This window comes from Necator americanus, chromosome IV, assembly GCF_031761385.1.
Source record: "Necator americanus strain Aroian chromosome IV, whole genome shotgun sequence".
In the NCBI taxonomy this organism is placed as follows: Eukaryota; Metazoa; Nematoda; class Chromadorea; order Rhabditida; family Ancylostomatidae; genus Necator; species Necator americanus.
Genome location: NC_087374.1, coordinates 31,751,056 through 31,776,032, shown reverse-complemented (window position 1 = coordinate 31,776,032; position 24,977 = coordinate 31,751,056). Strand labels below are relative to the sequence as shown.

General features: G+C 39.6%; 5 protein-coding genes across 8 annotated transcripts; 3 read left to right on the top strand and 2 right to left on the bottom strand.

Moving 5' to 3' along the window:
• Positions 1-1,979: 1,979 nt before the first annotated feature.
• RB195_003387 (uncharacterized protein) lies at positions 1,980-8,517 on the bottom strand (the record flags this gene model as incomplete). Of its 2 annotated transcripts, XM_064201024.1 has the most annotated exons (14): positions 1,980-2,076; positions 2,402-2,508; positions 2,569-2,667; positions 2,789-2,925; positions 3,802-3,890; positions 4,015-4,169; positions 4,287-4,416; positions 4,510-4,654; positions 4,721-4,792; positions 6,063-6,209; positions 6,343-6,489; positions 6,757-6,912; positions 8,305-8,341; positions 8,413-8,517. In XM_064201024.1, 14 exons carry the CDS (start codon positions 8,515-8,517, stop codon positions 1,980-1,982), a joined length of 1,623 nt encoding a protein of 540 aa, XP_064056905.1. The 2 variants fall into 2 exon arrangements, with proteins under 2 accessions (XP_064056905.1, XP_064056906.1); XM_064201025.1 differs by lacking the exon at positions 8,305-8,341 and having other exon boundaries at positions 6,757-6,877; positions 8,413-8,499.
• A 1,537-nt stretch (positions 8,518-10,054) lies between these two features.
• RB195_003386 (uncharacterized protein) lies at positions 10,055-10,581 on the top strand (the record flags this gene model as incomplete). Of its 2 annotated transcripts, XM_064201022.1 has the most annotated exons (4): positions 10,055-10,120; positions 10,191-10,256; positions 10,314-10,431; positions 10,496-10,581. In XM_064201022.1, 4 exons carry the CDS (start codon positions 10,055-10,057, stop codon positions 10,579-10,581), a joined length of 336 nt encoding a protein of 111 aa, XP_064056903.1. The 2 variants fall into 2 exon arrangements, with proteins under 2 accessions (XP_064056903.1, XP_064056904.1); XM_064201023.1 differs by lacking the exon at positions 10,055-10,120 and having other exon boundaries at positions 10,239-10,256.
• A 254-nt stretch (positions 10,582-10,835) lies between these two features.
• Positions 10,836-11,275, top strand: RB195_003385 (uncharacterized protein; the record flags this gene model as incomplete). The annotated part of the gene is made up of 2 exons (XM_064201021.1): positions 10,836-10,982; positions 11,123-11,275. The coding sequence occupies 2 exons, from the start codon at positions 10,836-10,838 to the stop codon at positions 11,273-11,275; spliced, it is 300 nt and encodes a 99-aa protein (XP_064056902.1).
• Positions 11,276-18,688: 7,413 nt separating this feature from the next.
• RB195_003384 (uncharacterized protein) lies at positions 18,689-19,069 on the top strand (the record flags this gene model as incomplete). The annotated part of the gene is made up of 1 exon (XM_013453793.2): positions 18,689-19,069. The coding sequence occupies one exon, from the start codon at positions 18,689-18,691 to the stop codon at positions 19,067-19,069; it is 381 nt and encodes a 126-aa protein (XP_013309247.2).
• Positions 19,070-19,576: 507 nt separating this feature from the next.
• RB195_003383 (uncharacterized protein) lies at positions 19,577-24,223 on the bottom strand (the record flags this gene model as incomplete). Of its 2 annotated transcripts, XM_064201020.1 has the most annotated exons (8): positions 19,577-19,888; positions 20,539-20,682; positions 20,842-20,970; positions 21,290-21,408; positions 22,030-22,142; positions 22,224-22,304; positions 23,953-24,133; positions 24,205-24,223. In XM_064201020.1, the coding sequence occupies 8 exons, from the start codon at positions 24,221-24,223 to the stop codon at positions 19,577-19,579; spliced, it is 1,098 nt and encodes a 365-aa protein (XP_064056901.1). The 2 variants fall into 2 exon arrangements, with proteins under 2 accessions (XP_064056901.1, XP_013309248.2); XM_013453794.2 differs by lacking the exons at positions 22,030-22,142; positions 22,224-22,304; positions 23,953-24,133; positions 24,205-24,223 and having other exon boundaries at positions 21,290-21,415.
• Between the last annotated feature and the right edge of the window lie 754 nt (positions 24,224-24,977).

Sequence of the window (24,977 nt, the reverse complement as noted above, 5' to 3'; positions counted from 1 at the left end):
CTTGTTTCCTCATCCTCCTTGTCAAACCTGCACAATCCCTCTGTGCATCTTCAAGCTTAACAATGTTCCTCAGCAGAGAGTTAGAAGAACATCTCATCTCGTCTCATAAGCTCGAACATGAGTTGGAAAAATAACATCTATGGGAGCGAGAAATTAAAATTCGAGTCATTTCGGTAGCTAAAAGGTGAGTGCTCGACTTTCAAATTCTAAGTGAAACAATCCGCTTCAATAACAGTAGGAGTCACCGACACTTCTCAGAAGTTAGGTTTTTACGAGGAACTCCCAAAGGTGCAACATAAATAGTAAAAGAAGGTTCTTTTAATACAATTCTACATAGACATTACAGAAAGGTTAAAATGACTTTGGAACTGTGGTGCAGTTGCGTAAACAGCTGCGCTAGAACTGGTGCGGAGAAGGCGGTCGGGATCGAGTTGGGACCATCGCGAACTGCAGCGATGAGTAGTGCTAGCAAGGGTCTTCTTTCAATCACAAGCGCTACGCTGCACTGCACCGCTTCGACCAAAGCCGCTTACGCACCTTCATTTCGTTTTGACCCGCCTATACCAAGATCCACAGCCAAATAAAAAAAAAAACAGATGCTTAAAGGCATCACCCCACGAATCTGAGGTGGTACGGATTTCAAGTGGAGTATTCGTATACGGGATGGGAGACTACGGAGAGGGAGGTGATTACGTCCATTTCTTGCTAATTGCCGTAAAAAACGGCCCGGAAGATGCGGCGCCGCACAAGACTGGCGCGCTCTAATCGAACCTCTCGTACAAAATGGTGCGCCAAAACGAATGAAGCCGTATCTTCCGGGCCGTTTTTTACGGCAATTAGGAAGAAATGGACGGAATCACCTTCCTCTCCATAATCTACTACCCCTTATAAGAATACTTTACCTGAAATCTGTACCGTCTCAGATTCGTGGGGTGATGCCTTTAATGTCTGCTAGAAAAATAGTGGTCTCCTTAGTACCGCTCATAAAAAAGTTAAATGCATTTCCTACTAATAAGACTAATTAATTTTACACATACAATTTTTTAGACCTTCGCTGACTCTTTTAGATTCGTTTCAAACTACCTTCTCGAGTGTTGAATCTCTGTTACCAAAATTCATTTTATTTGCTGTTTTATTTTCTTTTCAACAACAAGCATTGCTCTTTGGAATTCTCTGCTTTTTTCTTTGCGAATGCTCCACGAGAACAATTTCTGGGACTATCAGGTTTTTTCAACGGTATCGCGTGCGCTAACCACACTTTCTATACAATATAATTTCGGTGAGGTTAAAAAATGAGTTTCATCACATTTGCATGCGCATACAACCATTCCCTTGTTCACACATTCAAAGGCAAATCCGAGGTGGTGAGGGAATCCGCAGGAAAAGTTAGAGACGGGGTTATAGATTGCGGGATCAGGGGTGGTTCCGCTCATCTCTCCCCGATCGACATAAGAAACGGCCACTGAGAACCATTTTGGTTATTACGAGGTACGTTAGAACGCACCTTTATGCACACGTTCCGATCCCCTGAGCAACCTTTGTTGGCGCTACTTGAATAGGCTGATGAGAAAACATCGTTGATCCTCGAAAGATCGCACTTGGGTGCGTCGCGTGCACAAGGGTGGCGATTTACAACTGAAATCGTCTTTCAAAGGTCGTATTCCACGCTGTTTCTTACGACGATCAGGGAGAGATGGGCGGGGCCCAATATCCCACATTTTATTACCCTAACTCTAGATCTCTGGACTCACGAAAGAGTTGCTTCACAAAGTCCATAATATTCTTACGGATTTATTTTTACCATTTGTAGTCAGCTGTGCTCAAATCCTCAAGTGAAATACACCCAAAAACACAGAAGAAATAACAATATTTAAAAATTCAACAACTGATAAATTTAGATGGACAATTAACAACATATGTAGGTCTGCAAAACAATACCAACAGCACAAAATAACAGATAACACTTATCTAGTGAACTCCTACTGCATTAAGCTTTTAGACTGTTTACCTTGCTTCTTTCTTTGTATAGCTTTCTTAGCCTTTTTCTTCAGTGCTGGACGTTTTTCTACGTTTGATCTAAAATTTTGAGATTTTTTTCACATTCCAAAGGATTGAAATAAGCAAGTCAGTGAAGATTACACAATACCGTTATCGCAAGCAAGTGGATATCAATAAAAAATAGACAATCGAATAGACAATTGCATTGGGCGTGTTTAGCTATTTTGGACAAGATAATTTAAAAGTGACGTGCTTGGACTAATTTGAAAATGCACAAGAATTCACAAGCTCAGTGAAGAAAGCGCAACAAAATTAATCTGCAGCTTCTAACTCTGAGTCATTATAAGAACAAATGATCGAAATCTGATAAAGCTGACGGAAGGTAAAATAGTTTAACACTTACTTCCTCGTGGAGAACTTGTATTTATCTATTTTCGCAGTCTGTTCCTTGGTTAGCCTGGTCTCCGCTTGACTATTATTACCGCTCTTTCTCCTTGCATGCTGGACCTTCTGCAAGGTAACTCTCACAAACATTTCCACAGAAATGTAACCAGAAAGAAAAAAACCTACTGCTACTTTGGTCTTCTTCATCACTTTCGTTATGCGAAGTTCGCGTTTTTGGAACTGCATTCCAGTCATACTCAGCGCGAGTGGAACAGAAGAAGCTGACTGAGAACACAAGTAAACTTGTAAACATGCATCAGTTGTTAAAGTCCGTGCTAGATCTTTACAGGATTCGAGTATCCATTACCGTACAGATTGATAGGAAAAAAATAATCAATATACGAACATTAAACACTACAAATCCGAAGCCTTTGCCCATTCCAGTAGCCTGGTCTTTCACACATCGCACTAAGCTAACACCTCCAACGTTTTCTTCAAACAAGTTAGCCAACTCGTCTTCATTCGCATCCAGAGGCAGATTACCTAGAAAGAAAGATTGGGCTGCAGGGAATTGGTTTCCATACGTTGAAGGTGCAAAAACTATACGAACTAAGCTCGAAGCTACAGAAAACTGGAATTGTTAGTTGAGAAAAAGTAGGCATTCGGCAAGAAAAAGTAGGTAAAAGGCAAAATTTAACGGCAACTGCGCGAATATTTTGGCGAAAAGAACTTGGAGCCATTCAATATAACCGAGCACAAAGCCGGAAAAAAAACAAGAGCTAAAAATACTGAAGCACTCGATTATAATCTACCTTTCCCTGCAAACAATCTACTTTTCCAACTCGAAGAGATTAGTTTGGCGCTAATTTAGCATTCAAAATTCAACTACGATCAAGTCAAAGCAACCTGAATCTTGAAGCAGTATTATACGTGTCTAGTCATACGTTTCATCTGGCAGTACATGTACTTGCGAAAGTAGATGAAGCAAAGAAACTGCCGAAAACATCAAAAATATTGCGAAAGGAACAAATACGGAGTGTTTCCAGACAGTTCTGCATCAATGCGTCTTCAAGCACACCAGCAATGAAGTAATTTCACAAAAGAACCCAAGTTTCCCAGCTCATCGCAACTTGAAAAATGCGCTCTCGCTTTATTCAGTTCTGAAGACTCAGCCTAACCCGTTTTCTATTCAGTCATGAACACCATTTCATTTCTAAGCTAGCAGCACAAAGGCGATACGTGGTGCATATCTATCTCCTCTGCATAAATGAAAAATCTTGCCCCGTAGAAAAACAAACTTAAAAAGGTATTTTTCTGAATCTAAAGCGATACAGGTTAGGGCCTTACAGTTTTGCATGTATCATAGCCAATAAGAAAATTAAACATATCGTTTCTGAAAAACAATAGAAGAAAACCTACCAACGAAAACCGTCAGCTTTCGATCATATTCTGCTTTAGATGTACAAGTGTCAACTCTGATGCGATGTCTGTCCAAAATAGTTCCGTTGCTGAAAAAAAAAATTTAAACGGTTCGTAAATTGTGTGAACACTAAAATCTTCAGCAGTGAAAATATATAGAAATACGGCAATGATGAGGAGGTCTAAAAAAACCTAAGAAAAAAATTTACTTACTATGCCAGAGCTTTCTGAACTGATTCTTCATCCTTAAACTTCACATAGAAATTGACTGAGGTTTGCTTCTCATGGAAGTTATGGGAAATATGTGCAATTCGTTTCGTAATGGTCTCCTTCGTTGGTATTACGCTTCTCATGCGTACAGAATCAACCTGAAAATAACGAATGAATAATAAGATTTCGAATCTTGTTCGAATTACGCAATTGTTAGAGAAAAGTTTAAAAAACACATGAGATATGAAACAGGAAGAAGGACGGGCAAGTATTACCGGACCAAATTGTGAGAACAACTTCTTGCAGGAACGTTCGTCCATAGACAACGGAGCATTGCCGACAAAAAGCGTCCGCTTTTTTTCTTCTAATGTCATTCGTTGTTCATGACTCTTTTTGCGATTTTCACTAAAGAAATAGAAGTAAAACACCTGGTCATGATAGGTTTAGCTCATAAGCAGCAAGTAGTGATCAAGTTGTGATCACATAGCGAAAACCAACCGTTGTTGCACACGATCTTTGTTTTTCTCTTCTTCACCTTCCCTCTGAGATTCTTCATGTCCATTAGTTTTGTTCTCTAGTAGTTCTTTCTTTTGCTTCTTCTTTGGCTTTATAACGGTTTCGCCTTCGAAAATAGGCACTTCCTCTGAAGACAATCTTCATAGAAATTATTAAAAGTAACATAATAGTAGAAAAGAATAAATGCACTTACGGGAATTCTCCGACGATGTGGACGCTGAACCGCCACCAAAAATAGCAGAAAGTGAGCCAACTACGTAATTTCCTGGAAGGAGGAGAAACAAGAAATTAAGTTTAGAAGCTGCTTCATCACAGAAAACGTTACTTCTCAAAAGAAATCTGAACTGTCTAGAAGAAACCCCGCATTCAAACATACTCAATACCAATCAATTAAACCAACCTATAGTACTATTCCTCAATTCTTGAAGAGACTGTGTCTTTTTGCTCACTTAAACTCTTTGAAAATTTTTACAATTTCTGAGATACGTTTTCCTTCACCCCGGTCTGACTTCATCCGTCTCTCAGCTCTCTCCTCTCTCTCGCAAGCTCAAACTAAGACCTTCTTCAGTTTGTCACGCAAGCAAGAACGTGATTCGACAAAAATAGGTAACTAAAAAAATCTTGAAAGTAGAAAATTTCGTAAGTAAAAAAACAACTTCTACATTTGGAAGAACGAGGAAATTTAAACAAAGGTACCGAAGGTTCCTTCTTTGTATAAAATAGACGTATGATATTACCTTCAACAATCACTTCTGAAAATTACATTGTGGAATAGGTTTTTGTTGTTTACATACTATTGAAACCGTTCACAGAAACTGAGGACTATTTTGCAAAATCACAGGTGGACTTATGTCTATTTCTTGTTGTACTTCGTATGGATGCATTCCGAGCCCCTCTTCTAACATACTTCTCACAGTTATATACTCCTACGACAATGGTGTTCTTCCTTGCTACAAACCCTGAAGACTATTAAATTGAGATTCGTACCCTCTCAGTATAACCAGCTACTTTTATGTCCTGAGACAAACCGTTTTAAAGTTGGCTCAGTATCCATTATGAATGGAATTCACAACAGAATCGTAATTCAATGTGAGACGCACTCTAGTCTGGACTGACTACGGGATACATTTTTGTTGCGCTCACGGGTTCATCGGTTTTGAAAACCGTTTCAATAACGAAACCATGTTGCTCGACCAAGCAACTCGAGATTTCAACGGAAAATTACAAAACCACAGCTAACCATTAAGATCTATACCATCAATACAGTCGAACCACATTCTGAGTGGTGAGAGTTCAAATGGGGTAGTTATTTCTACGACATAGAGTAAAGTGTAGTTTCGTAATTTTCCGCTGACATCTCGAGTTTATTGGTGGAGCAACGTGGTTTCTTTGTTGAAACGGTTTTCAAGAACAATTAGCCCACGACCATAACAAAAAAATATTCCGTAAAATCACGAATTATAGTGAGTTAAAACTGCGAGATATGAGTTATTTGTGAGTATATATAAGCTCAAATCTGATATAAACGAACAAACCTTCAAGTTGTTTTTTAATGGTGACATTAGACGTTGCATCAGAACCACTTTTCTTTTTCTTCTTCTTTGCTGCCCCTTCCACAACAAAATCATTTTCAATCTCATTGGTTCCTCGTTTCTTCTTTTTGGGTGGATCGAGGAACATATCTGGACATTTTTAACAATGAACTAGTGCACTTAAAGCTCAAATTTAGACCCAAAAGTTTAGAATACAAAACTACACTATTACATAAATATTTAGAAGTATGTATGAGTTTATATATGACAGAAATCAACAAACCTTCTAGATGTTGGGCAGTGTGTCCGTGAGATGCTGCATTAGAACCACTTTTGTTTTTCTCCTTCTTTGCTGCCCCTTCCACAACCAAATCGCTTTCGATATCATTGTGTCCTCGTTTCTTCTTTTTGGGTGGATCGAGAACCACATCTGGACATTATTGACAATGGAGCAGTACATTCAAAGCTGAATTTGAGACGTAGAAGCTTAGAATTCACCAGTGTTCACTAGCGTACTATTGCTTAAATTTTCAGGCCTAGACAAAAAGAAATTGACTGATTTCAGACTTCAGAAATATCTTATACGCTGTTTTAAATCCTGGAAGCAAAGTCCCAAAATCAGTTTCGTTTTTGTTTTTTATCTGCGAGCTTTTTTCAAGAACCATTATGCAGAAAATGTATTTTGTAAACATTGTACCTTCCGCAATCCTAGAAGCAGATGTAGCAGAACTTTTTTTCTTCTTTTTTGGAATATCTGTTATCAGCGTAGGTTCGTCCAATAAGGGAGCCGATAAAGAAATCTTGCTGTGTTTCTTCTCCTTCATAGAGAGTATCAAAACGGCAGAACGTAATCCTGCAAAAAGGAAGAAAACCAAAAAGGAAAAAAAAAGAAAGGAAACAAGGAATTTCCAGACAAGACAATATGAAGAGAACAGTTGTCCTACTATAGATGAAGTTGATCAAATTGGAAAAATAACAAGGCGAACACATGTGCAACAGTTCTACTTATGCTAGCAAGTAGTAAGTACTGGATTGCTCACCATCGTACCAATGTCTTTCAGCAGAAGTGCATAGGTTTTACGGTCGAAGAGACCCCATCTAAATGTACTTAAACGGATGCTCGGGCGGTCGCGTGGCAACTGTTGTAGTAGGTTTGGAGCGCGCTGGATCCTGGGCCTGCTCTGCCGTATTTGCTTCTGTTTGGCGGGGGGTTGCGGCTTCGTTTCGTCAAAGGTATGTGAGCGAATTCGTTTTGAATTTGATTTTAATGCAAGAATTTTGAACTTGGATAGTGAGTAGGACCTATGGCCACTCCTATTGTTTACTGTTACCTAGAACACTTTCATTAAGCTATAGTCGGGTCAAGACGACATGAATCACGACTGCAGTTGCGTACGCGCTCGAAACGGCGCCGTGGAGGCAACAGTCGGGACCGAGTTGGAACCATCGTAAACAGTACTGATGGGTGGTGTCAGTAAAGGTTTCATCACGCTCCAATCCTCTGCGTTTCACCGAAGCGCCTCGAGAGAAGCCTCGTACGCAATTGCGTACGTGCTTCATGTCGTTTTGACCCTACTGTAAGTTCGGCTGGGACTTCAGTGACTCATACTTTCGAAACTTTCCGCTTGCGCAGTCCACTAATCTCATTCTCATTCTACTCTTTTCTTCTCTTTTCTTTCTCACTTTCTTACTCTTGGCACACTTTTGAGCTTAATAAATAGATAAATAAATGAATAAATATTGGGCACCAAATCCAACAAATCTGGTTGTTTACTGAGCTACGAAAGTTAGTTATGTTATTTGTAATTTGCGTGTACGTGCGCATATCAAGTGCCGCTCTTCGCATCCGTCGGACAACACCACGCTGCAGGGGCATGCCCCACACCCTTATTTCTGGCCATGATTGTTAAAGGCACCCCACGACGACTCCGTATAGGCATAACCAACCTGAAACCCGCATCACCCCACGAATCTGGGGTGGTGCGGGTTTCAGGTTGGTTATGCTATTACGGAGTCGTAGATTATGGAGAGAAGTGTGATTCCGTCAATTTTTCCTAATTGCCGTGAAAAAGGCCCGAAAACACGGCTCCGAGCGTTCCGACGCGCTATTCTCAAGAACAAGTTCGGTTGGGGCACGTGCACGCGCCGCATCTTCCTAGCCGTTTTTTTTTAACGGCAATTAGGAAGAAATGGACGGAATCACCCTTCTCTCCATAGTCTACGACCAAATATAGGCATAACCTACCTGAAATCCGTACCACCTCAGATTCGTGGAGTGATGCCTTTAAACAGGGTATAATTACCCAATTACCCAAAAGTTAAGATAATGAAGTTTTATTTCTCGAAAACTTACGTGCTCGTAGCGATATTGTTCCTGCATGTAATATGGATTCTTACTTTCGTTCACTTTCCAGGTTCCAGGATCAATAACAGCGAGCATTATTGCTGCTGCCTGCATTACTTGTTGATAGCCAGCTTGTGCGCGTTATAGTGCTGCTGGAGTTTGTACCTTTTCTCTCACAGCCTTTCTTTGTAAATGACACAAGGTGCTTTCGACCAAACGAAAATATCTTGATTAGGAGTCGAATAATGCTTTTCTGCTTTTTTGGCTATTCGGTCGTCAGCGCAATGAGCACAGTAGGATCGCTGATTCTTCGACAGAAAACGAAAAAGACGCAAATCCGCGTCTTTTTCGTCTTTTTTCATAACTCGCTTTTGATCTTTTTATAAGATCTAAACATCAGTAGATTTGTGAGCGCGAGCTCTACTCTAGAGATTGAATGTAATTAGAACTTTCAAGACCTATCAAAGAAACACTTTTTGAGAAAATTACCTGGGGGTACACATTAACAAGACTGAGTCCGAGATAATTGCGCCGCAAGGATATATGATTTTTGACGTGAACATATTTTTGAAAAGTGGAATCATAGTTACATATTCGTTATCTACATAATATTGCGAAAAGTTTGAAATTTCTCACAGCTATGATTCCAAGACTCCAGATTTTCTAAATTTGAGTAAAGTGACATGTTTCAACTCCAGGAACGACCGACATTACCGGCTTAAAAGTAATTTTCTTACAAAATCTGCAAGGAAACTATTTGTTGTAGTATGACCTTGTCTCTTGATTTTCCAGCTCAACAGGATTTTCTTTTTGCAGCTAAAGTTACCACGTTGCGATCAAGTGTCAAACAAAGTTACAATCAAGTGCAAGAGGTTAAAAATGCTGTAAAAAGGATATATACGCAGAAGAGATCAAGTGTGATAACTGCGGAAGGGTGTCTTCTCTGCACATGGACTGCATATGGAATGAGGAAGCAAAAGAAGTAAAATTTTCCCCATCTAGTGAGAGTTGTACTTTATTTTGCGCGTGGTTTTAGAGTGTGCCAAGGCGTGGAAGAGAATGCTGCATCAACATCAACAGCTTCCGAAGCAATCTCGGGGATAAACCGATTTTTCATCGAATGCCCTAGCTGTGACTCAACTTTTAACATCCAGTTAGAATTGGCAGAACACTAAAAAAGAACATAAGGGTAGAGGCACTGATTTTGCTATAGTTGAGGTCACAATGGAATTCTGGGAAAGTTTTGAGGTATATGCCGTAGTTTAATTATGTTACTGATGATTATCTTTTGATATAGGAGTGGCTAGGAAGACAAGAAACGATGTGCGAACTGCAAAGGGCGTCCTCTCCTCGCTTCTAATAGGAACGGACCCCAAATTGTTTGAAAGCAAATATCCCGCCTATATTGCATGGTTGTCATCGATAGAATCGATGGAGATTGTGGCTGTATGTACCAGATTTTCCGTTCCTCACTCTTTACTTCAAATATAGTCAGCATTTTTTTTAGTATGTAGAAAAGAACTATTCAGGAAGAAAAAGAGAGTTGGCTCCATGCTATCGCCCAAATGCTCCGTTTACCACGTGTAACCACGCGAAGTCATAACACAATAAATTGAAGCACACTATCTTGCAAGGAAAGCAAAACAGCAGAATGGACACCGTAGTCCATCTGTTGTTGAGCCATTCGCGTGATCGTGACCTCCAGCTTATATCCGCTGTAAGCTTCTTGAATTAGCTTGTGTGGCTTGTGTTTGATTTTATCAGTTTTGTTCAGTGCTTCCGGTTAGGTTCTGACATGTCTGGGAGACGTAAGCAGCACGTACGACGTCATAAAGATGCTCTGGCGTCCTACAGTAACACGTTTCTTAGGCGGTGCATCTAGCTTAAGATCAAACCAGATTCTTATTTAGGCTGCAATATCTAAAGAAACAAGCAACTCTTGGAAAGTGGTCTCTAGGGCGCGAAGTGGGGTTTCGTACGAAGTGACTGTCAACGAGTCAACCTGTGACTGCAATGAAAATGCAAGCAGTAAGTAATGTGGTAACCACCGTATCGCGGATCGACTGCGATCGCAATGGCTTGTTAATTTTAGAAGTCGAACTTTGTAGTCCGTTGGAATGCATGCTAGCCGTTTTGTTGAAGGATCGTATCTTTGTAGCAATGAAGACGCCTATATAATGTGAAGAATGTTATGTGATGTCGCATTTTCTGCAATAAACCGTTCAACGAGTGTCGGCAAACACCCTAAGATGCATACACTAACTCAAGGTCAACTCCCACTGTGAACGTTGTGGCGTTTGTGTGTGCATCAGGTGCAGTACACTTGTCCTGACGGATATCAATCCATGCCCACGCAATCGCCGCATTTGGTGGATTTTTCTCTTACGTATTTGGAATAGTAGGGATATTGCCACATTCTTCTAGCAGCCCGTATGCTTCGCCCATTACGAAATCGACTAGATTACTGCAGCATTACCCTACCATCATGCAGCAAAAGCTCATTTAGAGACAGCGAAAGAACACTCAGTCTTGCTCTCGATGGCGATGCCATCGATGAGGTCACACCTCCAGAAAACATTGTAACTCAGGACAGTCTGAAGGAAGCGCTCCAGGCAAACCAAGGAGTCAATTAGATATTGCCGAGTTTCATCGCACCGTTTCTCTCAACTATATTTTAGGTCCTAGCGCTACTTCCTGAAATGGTCCGAGAGTTGTCCAGAACGAAGCAGGTCGAGCTGGTGGACCGCATAAACGAAGGATTGAGAAGCCTTGTGCAGGATATTACCAAGGAGATGGTCGAGATATTACCAAGGAGATGACGCGCATCCTTCAAGAAGGAACAGGAAAGAACGAGAAGGATCGGCAAAACTAGATGTAAAAAGTAAAGGAAAAGATATAGCTAAAGAAGTGATTGGATGTGCACCTTTTGCAAGAAGAACTGCTTTGCAAACCACCGGAGCAGGACCAAAGCATCTTCGAATTCAGCCTCAGTACAAAAGTTTAAGTGCACTTCTGGAACAATAAAGAACAGTTCTAACCAACATATAACTTTCATTTGTAAATTATTCAGAGGTCAATGATAAAGGCTGAGAAGAAAAGACAGACGAAATTCTTCGACGACGAGAGCGATCTGGAGGAACAAACGCGATCAATTTTAGAAACAGATTGTCGCAGACATCCTGCAGACATGCTTCGTCTGTGGCAGAAGAAACCCAGAAGAAAATGATGAGAACGAAGTGTTTTGGGTGAGCCGTTCCAACACTGCAATTTACAAGGCTTGGTCGCACATTTTGTGTTGCATTGGAATAGGTAACCAGTGCTCGATATGTAAGACAGGTGATTGGCGCTTGGAAGAAGTTTGACAAAAGCCCACCCCTAGATCTAGGGTTATTATTTCCGTAGTTTTTTTTTATTTTCAGATAATTCTGTCTGTGTAATTCCGAAAAAGAATGTTATTTTCACTCTACGCACCTGTACATATACGCACTGATTTCATTTCGTTTTCATGCCCCATTATAGTTCATTTATTTGTATTTGTTGTCTTTGTGGTGTGGAGTATTATGTACATTGTTATCACATCCAGGTCATTGTGACAATTAGTACCAGTAATTTTCTGTAGTAACCTTATCCAAGCTATTTGCTGTGATGTTATCCCTTATTCCCACTTATTTGTTGCATGTTATCACCAGTTATTTGTTACTATGTTATCCCTCATTACCAGTTATTTGTTAGTGCATCATAATCGATCGATAGTAAGGTCAATTGGTGACTAGGGTTGCGCACAAATGGGCGGGTTTCCCAGGCCAAGGCGTATATAGGCGCGTCTGCGCATACAAAACAGTTGATCGGATAACCGACAAGGAAGGTGATACCTCGAACTCGGTAGCGAGCCAAAATAAGGCGGATAGCCAGAACCGGCGAAGAAACCAGAGGTCGAGTGGCGGAATTCGATTAATCATCGAATAGCTGGTGTTGCGGTGGAGGTCACGCGCAACATTTCGCAATAGCCAGGAGTAGGCGGATTTGGACCGGCTAGTGGCATCACAGCCGCACTTACCCTGCGTCACCAATCGGCACGAGCCTAGTATTCTCATTATCATTGATACTCATCAATCTCAGTGCATTGCCATCACCTCATTAATCTCAGGAAGTCGCCATAAGATATCGAACGAGTTATTCTCCCTCACTTGCCATTTATTGTCATCACTTAATTCAGATAAAGAATATATTGTTCGATTGTGTGGTTACTGAGAGCAACGGTCTATACCGTGAATATTTTCCATCGTTTATCTTATTTGTGTAATCGTGGGGATAAACAAACCGCGGACCACTTTCAGGCTGCAGTAAGCGCCCACCTATATTCGTGAGATACGACGTGCTGTAATTAAGGTGAGATTTGTGTTCTGGAATCCCAGTGCACTACCCGGTCAAGCGGTAAATACAATTACATTTACATTTACCTTTACACGTTATGTATATCACTTGTAAATAGTTAATATACCCTTATTTGGCATCTCGCCAGTGTAATTAGTTTGAATGATATTCCAGCGCTTGCTGATCGCATTATGGGCCGTTTTTTATATTGATACTGGTCACTATGTTTGTTAGAAAGTACGTTTGTAACCGCTAATAATATTTCATCATCTGTGAATACCTAATAAGTTATAAAACATAATTACAACAAACAAATGTTCAAATGGCCCAAAACGTACCTAGCTACCGCACCCAAAACGTACCTAGCTACCGCACCGCCCCAGCAAGTATCATGAGTTGCGGGCATGGACATCAGCACTAGCCCTTATGCACAGTCACAGGTACGCACGCGGTATGAGTGTCGTATCTGTACTGCGTGGCGACTCCGGCGTTAACATTCATTCAGTGCGTCAGCATGAACATAACAACGGAAACCACTGGATACTACATTGCTAATCCTATCCTATAGTCATGTTCCTCTTCTATCTGATGGTTACAGTGTTGATGCACTATAGGTACTAGTGCATGAGACTGATTATGCAGATAAAAATGAGAAAACGCGAGAAAAGTACTTTGTGAAAGGGAAAGACAGTAAGGGGTAACAAATTATTAAAAACATGAAAAATGATAAACTATCTTGTGAAATAATGCTCCGCTTATATGCAGCATTCTGATAGCAAAGGAAGTTCACAAGTGTTATGCAGAATTGTGCAGAGCATCGTTAAAACAGCGTTAAAATGGAGTACGTTCCAGAGAAGAGCACTCAAAATACTGAACAGAGTTCAGGATACATCCTCTGTGCGCGTGCGGTGATTCTAAATTTGTAGAATGAGTAAAAGTAGAAGTACAGCAATGCTAGTGAACTTGTAAGCGTAGTAGAAGAGGCAGAGGAAGAATGTTAGCATACATTCACTATTCATGAATGGTTGGTACTACTCCTACGCGGGTCATATGTGTTCGGTTAAGCGACCACCGAACACGCCAGTCACACAGGTTTTTATCACAAACTTTGGTACTTAAACCTTATACATCCAAAACAAAACGAAAGTACAATGAACTGATGAAGTGAGATGAGGAAACGAATGCACCAAAGGTTAAGTGAGAAATTATTAAGTGACATAAAATGTGGTGAGTCAAGTGAAGTACTTTTACGTGAAAGTTTGTTTACTGCCTTGGTAGAATGAAGGTCTTGCCACAGTTAGCTTATTGAGCTGAATGAAAGGAATACCCGAAAAGATGATTCATCGTGTGCTGGTGTATTGTGAGAGTTATTGATCGCCCTAGATACGGATAGACACTTATCCGTATTACCACGCGGTTTAGTTGTAGCAAAGACTGAGGGTATATACAATTTATTTACAATAAAATGACGTACAGTATTGCCAGTACCGGATCACTGTGAGTCTTGTTTATTGAAGGTGAGCGGGTATAGCAACGCTTATTGTTCTTGCTAGCCGTCGAATGAGAGGACTGCCCGCACGGTGTTGAGACACCCTTTTATACTCAGGCAAGCGAGATGGTTGCGTCGTCGAATGTCAGCATCAAGTATTCATATTTTCTTTCTTTTAATCTTTTGATCTTTTATGATGATAAGTAGAATAAGCTTGTAAAAATTAGAAAATGTGAGTTTGGTCCGATAGATGAGTCTTGTTGATCGATGCCGCGCTGCTCCACGAGCTCTTTATACAAATTGAATACCATGCCAAACGCTGACGATTTCTTCGGGGATGCAGCTCGCCGATAAAACAAAGAGAAGCTGGGAGCGCTTGATCGAACGTGACTTTCCTATTGTAAAACTTGTCCCTGAACGAAAACATGAATAAACGTAAAAAAAAACAGCGAAAAGATAGAAAATTAACTAGTCGACATGACAAAATTAACATGCTCAGGCAAACGTAATAAGATTCGTCGCTTTGGTGCCCCTATTAACCACCACCACGTCTATCGCATTTTTGAATGCTACATCTCAAATGTCTGGTCTTGATACAGTCTTTGCGGTGTCTTCAGAATGGAGTTGAACCCTTCTCCCCAATAAGTTGTTGGTTCGTAACGCTAATACTTCGTTAGACTGAAGATGCCCTAAAGAAGCTGTCATTTGGAAAGGGTACAAAAGGTATCAAGTTCATGTGGTCGAGCTGGGTATGTGACGAAGAAAATAGGAAGAAAAGATATTTATTCGAATGGTGATTCAATATTTGAAAAATTAAAATTTTACATCAAATTTGTAACATCATATGGATGTCAGACGATTCGAGAGCTGAAAACATCTATGGGTTCTTTAAGACCCAAGTCGCGCACTGCAAATTTCTCTACCTCTTGTTGTTCGACCAGAGGAAGGTGATACGTTTGAGCAGACGCGTAAACGTACCCCGATTGCTCACCGAATATTCGCAGATACATTTGCGTTCTGCAATTGTTCTCGCTTCCTGTAATCTGTGGAGAAACTTTCCACAGTATATCGACATATGGGTTTTCGCGCATGGTTTTGTCCTCTGTCATACAGAAATATAGAGATCTTCCTCTTAGAAGGTCCCATAAAGGCATCACTCCACGAATTTCGTTCGTTCTGGCGCACTATTTTATAAAGGGAGTTCGGCTAGAGCGCGCCAGCCTTGTGCGGCGCCGCATATTTCGGGGCGTTTTTTTACGGCCATTAGGAAGAATTGGACGGAATTACCCCCCTCTCCATAGTCTCCCATCCCGTATACGAATACTCCACCTGAAATCTGCAGCACCTCAGATTCTTGGGATGATGCCTTTAAACGCCGTCTACTGCTGCTGACACCATGCTCATCTTAAAGTTAAGCACCTTAAACGCATCAAACATGCGCTTGGTGGACGTGTTTAGATTCGCCGCGATGGTGTTCCTATTAACCACTATCACGTCTATCACATTTATGAGTGCTACATCCCAAATGTTTGGCCTTGATAGAGTCTTTGTGGTGTGTTCAGAGTAGAGTTGATTCCTTCTCCCCAACAAGTTGTTGGTTTATAACACCAATACTTCATTAATCCGAAATTGCCCTGAGGAAGCTGTCAGGTGGAAATGGTACAAAGAATACCAAGTTCAGTCTTCAATACATCTAAAGGATCGGGTGATCGTGTATATGGGGCCTGCATAATGCGGTATATGAATATAGTTACGTGTAAATACAGTGGTACAGTGACAAGCTTTTCTCAGTGGAAGAATTCTTGGTGAAAATAACAACAGAATAGGCACTCTCTGAGTGAATAAAAAAAGCCGAGTGATTTTTGAGGAGCCTATGTAGACTGACTCTACTCACTACAAAGACGCGGATACAATGAGTCAGTAAAAGATGGCGAAAGGCACAGCCAGCACTGCGAAAGAAAACTTCAAGAAGAAAAAGGAGAAAAGCGTTGAAGCTATAATCTCGTATGTATGAACTAGGTGAGAAAAAAAACAGCAAAAAAGTGGAAACAAAATTACAGTACAAGTGTACGCAAGGTTACACCATAAACTTAAAAAATACAAACATTTAAACATGTGAGTGGTGGAACTATGCGAGAGGAAGTTGATCTGACTAGTGTTGGTAGACGAGAAAGATGTGGCTTGGTCCTTTCTACACTTGCGAAATACTGCCCCGCCGGACTTGACAAATAAATAATGCTAGGGACAGTACTATTATAGAAATTTTATTCTAACATATACAATGTCTCAACATATACAATGTCTCAACATATACAATACAATACAACATCTACAATACATACGAAACACACTCTACACTTCACGTGCTGTCCACGCAAACGTGAAATGCGCACGCGTACAGTGTATGCCAACTTGAAATACTCGGAAGTATGCTCAAACTTACAATATACAGGCCTTTATGCTTCTATATACTATGATTACTGCTCAGACGCTAAGGTAGAAGGCGGAGCCACCACAATCGGCAATCGTGAATCGTGAATCGTAAATCGCTGAACTTGCCTCACTGATTTATAGTGGCTAAGATTTGATTAGCCACGCGCCGTCGTTGCGTTGGAAGCAGGCATCAACCACTTGATCGTAGTGCAGCATTCAATATTGATGGCAACATCGACTAATACAAATATAAACATCGACTAATACAAATATGTATAAATATAGATTGATATATTCGGAGGCAAAAATCGGCTGCTTCAACTCACACTTAACTTTCTTCGCCTTTCATCGAAGACAAAAACCGCTGCGGCCTCTCGGTATATTTGCGAGGTGTACGGAAAAGATGTCATAGGCGTGTTTGCTGTGCAGAAATGCTTTTCGAACCTCAAAAAGGCCGGTTTCTACTTTGACTACACGCCTCGCCCTGGAGGACCCTCTGAATTTGATGAGGAGAGTCCACCATCACCAAGCAAGCCGTAATTTGGCAAAAAAAAAAAAATGAAGTGGGACCATAAGCGACGACTCTTGTACAGCACTCACTATTCCTAAGATAAGAAATGCTGTCTATATCTCAATATTTAAGAACAGAATTAAGGTGGTATTTCGGTGCGTGGTGTGTCGTCAAGGTCAAAACCCTTTGTGGATTTCAAAAACTACCTCTGTGCAGTAGACTCGCCTATGTCACCTTCTTCGTGTACGTCGCAACTATTTCAAGCGGCTACGGCAGCTTTTTGAGCTAGATGGAAAGCGAAGAAAGGTAAGTGTTGAAAGTGCTGGTTTTTACCTCCTGGATATTTCATATCTAATTTATTCTTCAACTTTACACAATACAATTTATACACGTGCACAGGCAACGCGTAACACTTTATACATCTCAAATGTATAGGAGATGTACATGTAGCATTTGTGTTGTTCTCTTCAGCCCTTTGTCACTAATTATCTTCTTTGTTCTTTTCCTTCCTCAACACTTGAGTCGCTAAAATGCTACTTCAGAGTTAAAAGTCGCTCAGGTCCTGAACAACACTTAAAGGTCGCAGAGCAAAACTAATCTTTAAGGAGCTCAGATTTTGTTTCAGGCTTAATAGGCTCTACTCCAACAAAAATGTGTGTTCTTTGTGTTCAGGACTGACACACTCCCAGTTTTCATTCTTAATGAACAAGAGTAGATTTTCTCGACTATTTTCATTGCTTCTTTGCTGTATTTGTTTATGTGTATATTGACAGTTCACCGGAAGAAACACAAAACTGGTACTATAGCAAGCATGAATCGATGGATGAAGATGAGATGTGGTTCTTGAATGACATAAAATTTGAGAAATGTAATTAATAGTTGTTTGTTATTTGTTTTCTAAACTCTATGGAACTTCAATATGTAAATATTCGTAAGGGACACCCGCTATTTAATATACATAACATGTGAGAAGCACTGCATGATTGTTAAGGTGCATTAGGATTAGGACAAGCGTTTTCCTGATCCAGTAGTCGGCTTGCTCAAAATTTTCCAGCTCCTTATTACTCGCCAGAATAATCTTTTGCTCTGTGTAAGTATATTCATAAAAAATGGGGTAAGAAAATTTTAAAATGAAGCAGCTGCTGTTCTGAAAATTATCGCGATTCCAGTTGGATTAAAATGACCTGAGTTGCGTACCCGATTGCGTTCGAAGTGGTGTGGTGGGACCTGCGCTTACCTCCGCAGTCCGGTTGGGATCAGCGATGATGTCACGTCGGACGCAACCGCTTCCGCGTGTGCACCATAAACCAGGTCGCTTTGAGCGCGGGGATCAAATAGCGCCTAAGTCAGGGGATAGAATAAGCATACTACCTTGTCCATCGGATCCAATAGCTGGAGAAAGAAAAGAGGGACTTAATATAAGGGAGGAATGATGAAGCGGTGACAGAACGAGAGGCGCCAATAGTGCAGGTGATAATATGACCGGGGACCCGAAACTAGGACTCAATATTAGTGGAGATAAAACAAGCGGAGAAAGAACTAGTGGATTAAAGAGGCCGGGAGAAAGAATGTATGGTACCATCAAAAGTGGACTGAGAATAGCAGGACTAAAAATTCCTGGGCTCAACACAAATGGTGACATTGTGACAGGTGATAAAATTATGGGAACGAAAGAGAACGGTGAAAGAATAATGGGACACAGTGCCCAAGGTGAAGCGATGAGAGCAGAAAACAACCACGGTGACAGAATTAATGGTCCGATAATTGTTGGAGACGATACGAATGTTGAAAGTATCACTGGTGAAAATATCGAGTTCACATTGATTAGAGGTTGGCCTAAAAGTAGAAGAATCAGCTGATGTCCAATCGTGCGTAGTGTAGATGTTGAGATCAAATATTGGCCGAACACCAAATATAGACGTAATTATTGTTTCGAGCTCTAGAATTTAGAACTAGAAAAGCTCTAGAACCAAAAGAAACCGAACGAACGAACCGAATGTGGGGTGGTGCGGGTTTCACGTGGTTAATGTAACAAATGTAAAATGTAAATGTAACACAGCGGAAAAGAATCTTTAAAGTATAAAGATTTTTTTCACCGAGAATGTGTTGTCATTTAGAAACAAGTGAACATAACGTAAACCTTCAATTACATAACTAACCACCACACATTTTCGGTGAGTTGCAAAACCTGTACACTAACTAGCATATATACGCTGATCACATTACCGGATGGACCACGTCGATACAAAGGAACGGAAAAATTGCGGCAGAAAACTAGTTTTTCAAATTTTTCCAGAAGTAAACGGATTATTTTTCTTGTTATTTTTGGCGTTTCCAATTAGGACCTGTTGAATGATAACCGGTTTTTAAGAAGTATTGATTTTTTCAGTGAATTGTTCACAACTTAGCGCGAGAATGTGCGAGTATGACAAACCTTTGAAATTCGCTAGAACGGTAGGCGATCTGATAAGATCAATCCTCATTCGTCGATTATAGTCGGACATTCCAAGTGCTTGTAATCGTATTAAATTGATTAGTTTCTTCTCCAGATCGACAGCGTTTAGTCCTCTTGCTCGTCGATCACCATATTTATCGTAGAACGGTGATGATGGTCCATACACTAGTCTCCTTTGCGTAGATGTCATGAATGCAAAACCACGTTTTTCAAACGAATTCATCTGAAATTAGTGATTCAACGAAACAACAAATAAGGATTATGTCGTGAATTTTTTGAATAAAGTAAATTTAAATGACGACTCACTATGTTTACAAAATAAATTCCCAAAATATTATTAGCTACGTCTTACTGAAAATAATTGTATCCTAGGTTTTACTGGTCCTTTATTCAAAAGAGTATGAGCTTATGTAACTTGCATGGATAATTAAGCAACGTCAAACTGAGCTCGTGGATATTTTTATTCTCCCATTACAAAGATCTCGATGCATTCAAAAACTCAAGAAACTCCTTCAAGAGGAAAAATTGACGCCGGTTTTTTTTTTTAAAGTCTTCCGATAAGGTTCATAGAAAGCTCGTGACATTTTTGTTTCTATTCCCTTTGTGGAATCAGAAATCGCACGCAAATTGTGAAACTGAAGCAATTTCAGGACTCTTTTTTTGGGGATCGAAATGTTTAAAAACGTGTTCTTCTTTTGTTTTTGTCTTAAGTTAGTTTTGTGCTTTTTTCTTGAAAATGAGCGAAAAGAAAACGGGACTAATCAAATTCGTTTCTTTTATTTCGAGGAACTTCACTCGCAAAGAGCTATGAAGAGATTCTTGAATTCGTTCACGTGCAGTGCGTTACATTAACAATAACAGCTCCGCTATTACCTGTTCAGATGTGTACTTCTTTTCCATGCTTTGTATGACTTCTATTTTTTGCCTTTCTTTCTTGCCAAGTACGTCTTCGACATCCGTTTTTGTCATTTGAACATCGGCGTTCGCTAGCATCTGATCCGCTTTTTTCACATTCTCCTTGGAAAGGAAGCTTTACAAAGTACTTATATAAAATCTCATGCTCGTTTTTCCTGAGAAAACAGCTGCACGGTCCTACTATTAGTGTTACAACCGAGTTATTATGACAAAATAGGTTGTTTGCTTGTTTATTGTGATACTCTACTGATAACTACTTACGAGCGCCTTCCTCATTCCGGATGTTGCTCCACTAATTTCCATTATCAGTTCAAGTAGCTGACTTTTGCCGTTGACATCTACATCGTCTCGATGACCGAGAAATGTAATGTCTGGCGATAACACCGACACCTGGAAATACAGTTGTGCCGAAATTAATGTTTGTGAAAATATTATTGACCGAGAAATTTCTGCGCTGTGGTGCTTTCCAATCGATATCAGTTCTTAGCGGATGTCGTGGCCAAAAAAAAGTGTGACCCAGTGGGGATTAAAAGAACAGCCAGTGTTCCCCTCCGATCACATAGAAAAGCAAATAGAAAGTGCAAACTACGTTTTTTTAAAATATACTATAACCTCTTTTTTTTAATAATGATGCAACGCTAAAATTTCTGAATAATTTTAGTTTCCCCATCGTTGAGAATTGGTTTTATCTGGAAAACTCTATACTCACCTCTCTTTGATCTTCTTCCTGTTTTCCAATTCGTGGAGACAGTACACGAAGCGATTTGTTGTCCTTGATGTCATGTCCGGATGCTTTTGCGGCTAGTATGACTCCCGAAATAATATTGTCTGCCATAGCAGTTGAGAACAAAAGCAAAAACAAAAAAAAACTAGAAACTAAAAAATTAGAGTAAAATGATGTTCGAGGCATGGTTCATAGAAAGTTTTCGGTGTTTAGCGATGATCCCAAAATCGGAATCATTGTATTTTTTTGAAGAGTTGAGAAAACACTAGAGACACGTTGGAGACTATTATTTCTTGTTTGACTCATATTTTTTTTATTCATTGAATTATGTTAAACTCTCGTCTCGGGTCTCGGGACTTCTCGTCAGGTGGAAAATGTGCGAAGCACCATAAAAATCGTTCTTTCGGAAGCATAATGCTCCTGTTCTGCGTAAATGGAAGAAAAGATTCAGTGCTTTATCCAGAGCTATAGGTAGTTATCAGAGACAGTAGAGGAAGGAAAGTGAAACTAAGTGTGACGAGTGAAACGACCCTCATTAACCGCAACCATTCTGTAAGATGAGTAAATGATAAATCGCTTGGGACTACACTAAATACCTATGTGGTCAGATTTCCGAAAGAAGTTGTTCAAGCAAGAAGATGATGTCCTTCAAACAAAACATTACATTATAATAATACTATTATTTATTTTATTATTCATCAAAAAATATAATGACAGTAACAAACCTCTTCTAATTAAGGAATTAAAGTGATGTAAAGTTGATTTGTCTCCAGTATCCATGGCTTCGTTTGGACCGATTTCATTAACTGAATGACTTCCGAAAAACATAGCGTTTCCTCTGAAATATGTAAAAGAAGGGCAAATGTCAACACGGAAATCAAGATGACTCTTGATAATTCTCAGTAAGCACGACTTTAACCTCGTCAACATTGATGCCAGCCGTTCCCGAATTCTTTTTTTATGATCATAAGACGCCAACTCCTTTGCTAGCGATTTCCACCTGAAATTGTGAACGTCCTAGGTAATTTCCAGGAAAAAAAATCCCTTTTGATGAGGGAGAAGAATATCAAAAAAATTATGAGTACTTAGAAATAACAAAAGTGGAGAGAAAATTGGAGACTTTGGAGAAAAGACAGCAAATCCTCATTCTGAATAATGAATGACTGTATTTATTTATGAAGAAATGACCGAAAGTGGGAAAAAAAGATTTTTATTGACACTTATTGCAACTACCAAACTTTTCAAAAATTTCAACATCTGTGAAAAAAGCTGAGGGTAATGCCAGAAATTCTCCAGAGAAAACTTTTACGATTTGAATTTTGTCTGCTTGTATATTTGTCAGCTGTCCATTCAAACAAATTTGTGTGTTTAGGATGTGTGGGGTTATTCATTCACCATTTAGTAATAAATATTACGCATTTCGGTAGGAGACGAACATTTAACTTTAATTTTTTGGAAGAGAAATAGAACATTTTTGTATTTCTACAATTCAAGTACTTTTCATATTCGTTTGTAAATGTTCGTTAAACGCTACACATTGCTGAATGTTCGAAAAATGAGAACAAGTACTGACAAACCCTCTGAGAGATGACTCCGAGTGTCCTCTTAGATGAGCAGTTGTTTTCCGAAGATGATATGAAAGAACATCCAACATTGAAGTTCCTTTCTCCGATGGTAAGTCGTACGTTCCTTTTGAAATAACACGCCACTTTTTCCTCAAAAAAAGATTAACAAACTGATACCTGATCCTTATAAAAGGAGAAAAACCACTACGCGAGCTAACAAAGAAATAATTTCTTTGCTTATATTGTATGGTTGTGTTATTGCTCACGTAATAACTTGTATTTTTATTTAATTTTTTTTATCACACAGAAAATTCAGAATATTAAGAGGTCAGTAGAAGTATTAGATACTTTTAACTCTATAAAACAAAAATAAAGGAAAAAAGAAATGTTGACAAATGACCATACATATACATGGATCCAATTACCTGTTAAAGCTATAATTTTCTCCTTCTTTTTCTTTTGCAGTGGTTGCCCACCTTTTTTGCCTTTTTCTTCTTCGAACTTGTATTTCTAAAGAGCCAAAGAAATGGATTGCTTGGAAAACTAATGATAGTGAATCATTGGATTAACATTCATTGGATTTGGAAATCATTGGATTTTCTGGAAAGTGATGAATGAAGAAAAGTAAGTACAGTGTTAAGTAAGTACATAAGTACGGTGTTAAGTAGTACAGTTTTACTGCAGTGAAATAACACTTGCCTATCCTCCTCAACGATTTATTTCTTGCCCTCCTTTTCATTTTCTGTAAATTTTCCATAAGTGCGACAAAACATCTCGCTTTCTCGGAAAAATTTCGAGATATGTTGAAGCATTTTTCCGTCCTACTTTTTCTTCTTAATGGCAGCAGCTTCAATCTAAAAAACAGGGAATATTTGCAATGAACGGATACAGATTCAAATTTCGGTTCAAAAGTACGTGTGTGAATCATAAATCAATAATCGACCAATCAATACAAAATTTAGCGAAAATTTGACCAGTCGTGACTACGTTTTCTTCTTTTTTTCTATATATGCTATATGTATACTTTTATGTTTTCAAACAAATGAATAAATAAATAAATAAGTAAATGTATACCGAATTTACCTTTCAGCAGCTAAGCTTTTCAGTACTGTCGTGAATGCACGAATTGTCACATTTTCATAGAGAGACTCGCCAATTTGATGCGATGCCGGCAGGATTACTTTATTTCGATCAAAATTTCTTCTCAAATTCTCCGGAATATCGTTTTCATTCAATCCATGACAGATGGCAACAAGAAACAACACTAAACGAAGAAGTTCAGCAATAATGCTTAAGTAATGCTATATTTCAATAAGAACTATTCCTGGGACTTACCTGATTCAAGAAGTACCATTGAAAACTTCGTATCGTAGTTGTATCAGAAATGATCACGATGTATCTTTTGCGCAACAAATTGATGAGATTAGTTCGGTCCATTGAACTTGGTGGACTATGATGTGAAACTTTCTCATCTCACCTACTTTGATCCCGATGTCATGCATCAGAAGTTTCTTACAGCGCCCGAAATTAGTACGGAAAAATTTCCTTCGCGAAATCTTTGCCTTTTTCATAAACGTAAATTTTCTTCAGTCGTACACTTTTTTCACAACTAACTGTAGTATAGCGCTAATGAGGAAGCTATCTTTCTGAAAAAATCTTTCACTGTGTCCATTACACTTTATTACATTTCTCGCAGGAAAAGTGGGAGATGGGTTTCCAATGGGTTGGGTCTGTCCCACCAGGTATGATTAGGCGTAATGTAGAAACAGTACAACCCATTTCCTTTAAAAGTTCTCATAATCTTCAAAATCCTTCACTCAATGAGGAATTTCATCTCTTCTTACTCGTTGTAAAGTTATTGTGTGTTTTTGCGATGAGAAATACTAAACATCTCTACGATCCAGCTCAGATAGGAGCGCATGTATCGCCGCCGCCGTAGCGGATGATTTCTGATGCGCGGATGAGGTCGTGATAAGGTGGTGGTGAAATTACGCAGTGAAATTGTGAAGGGCAATGCATCTAGGTCGGAAAAGTAGTCGAGATCGAGTGGAAGATATCTCAGAAGGGTTTCACAGAAGCTCAGGTAAGATGATACTTGTCTTCCCAGG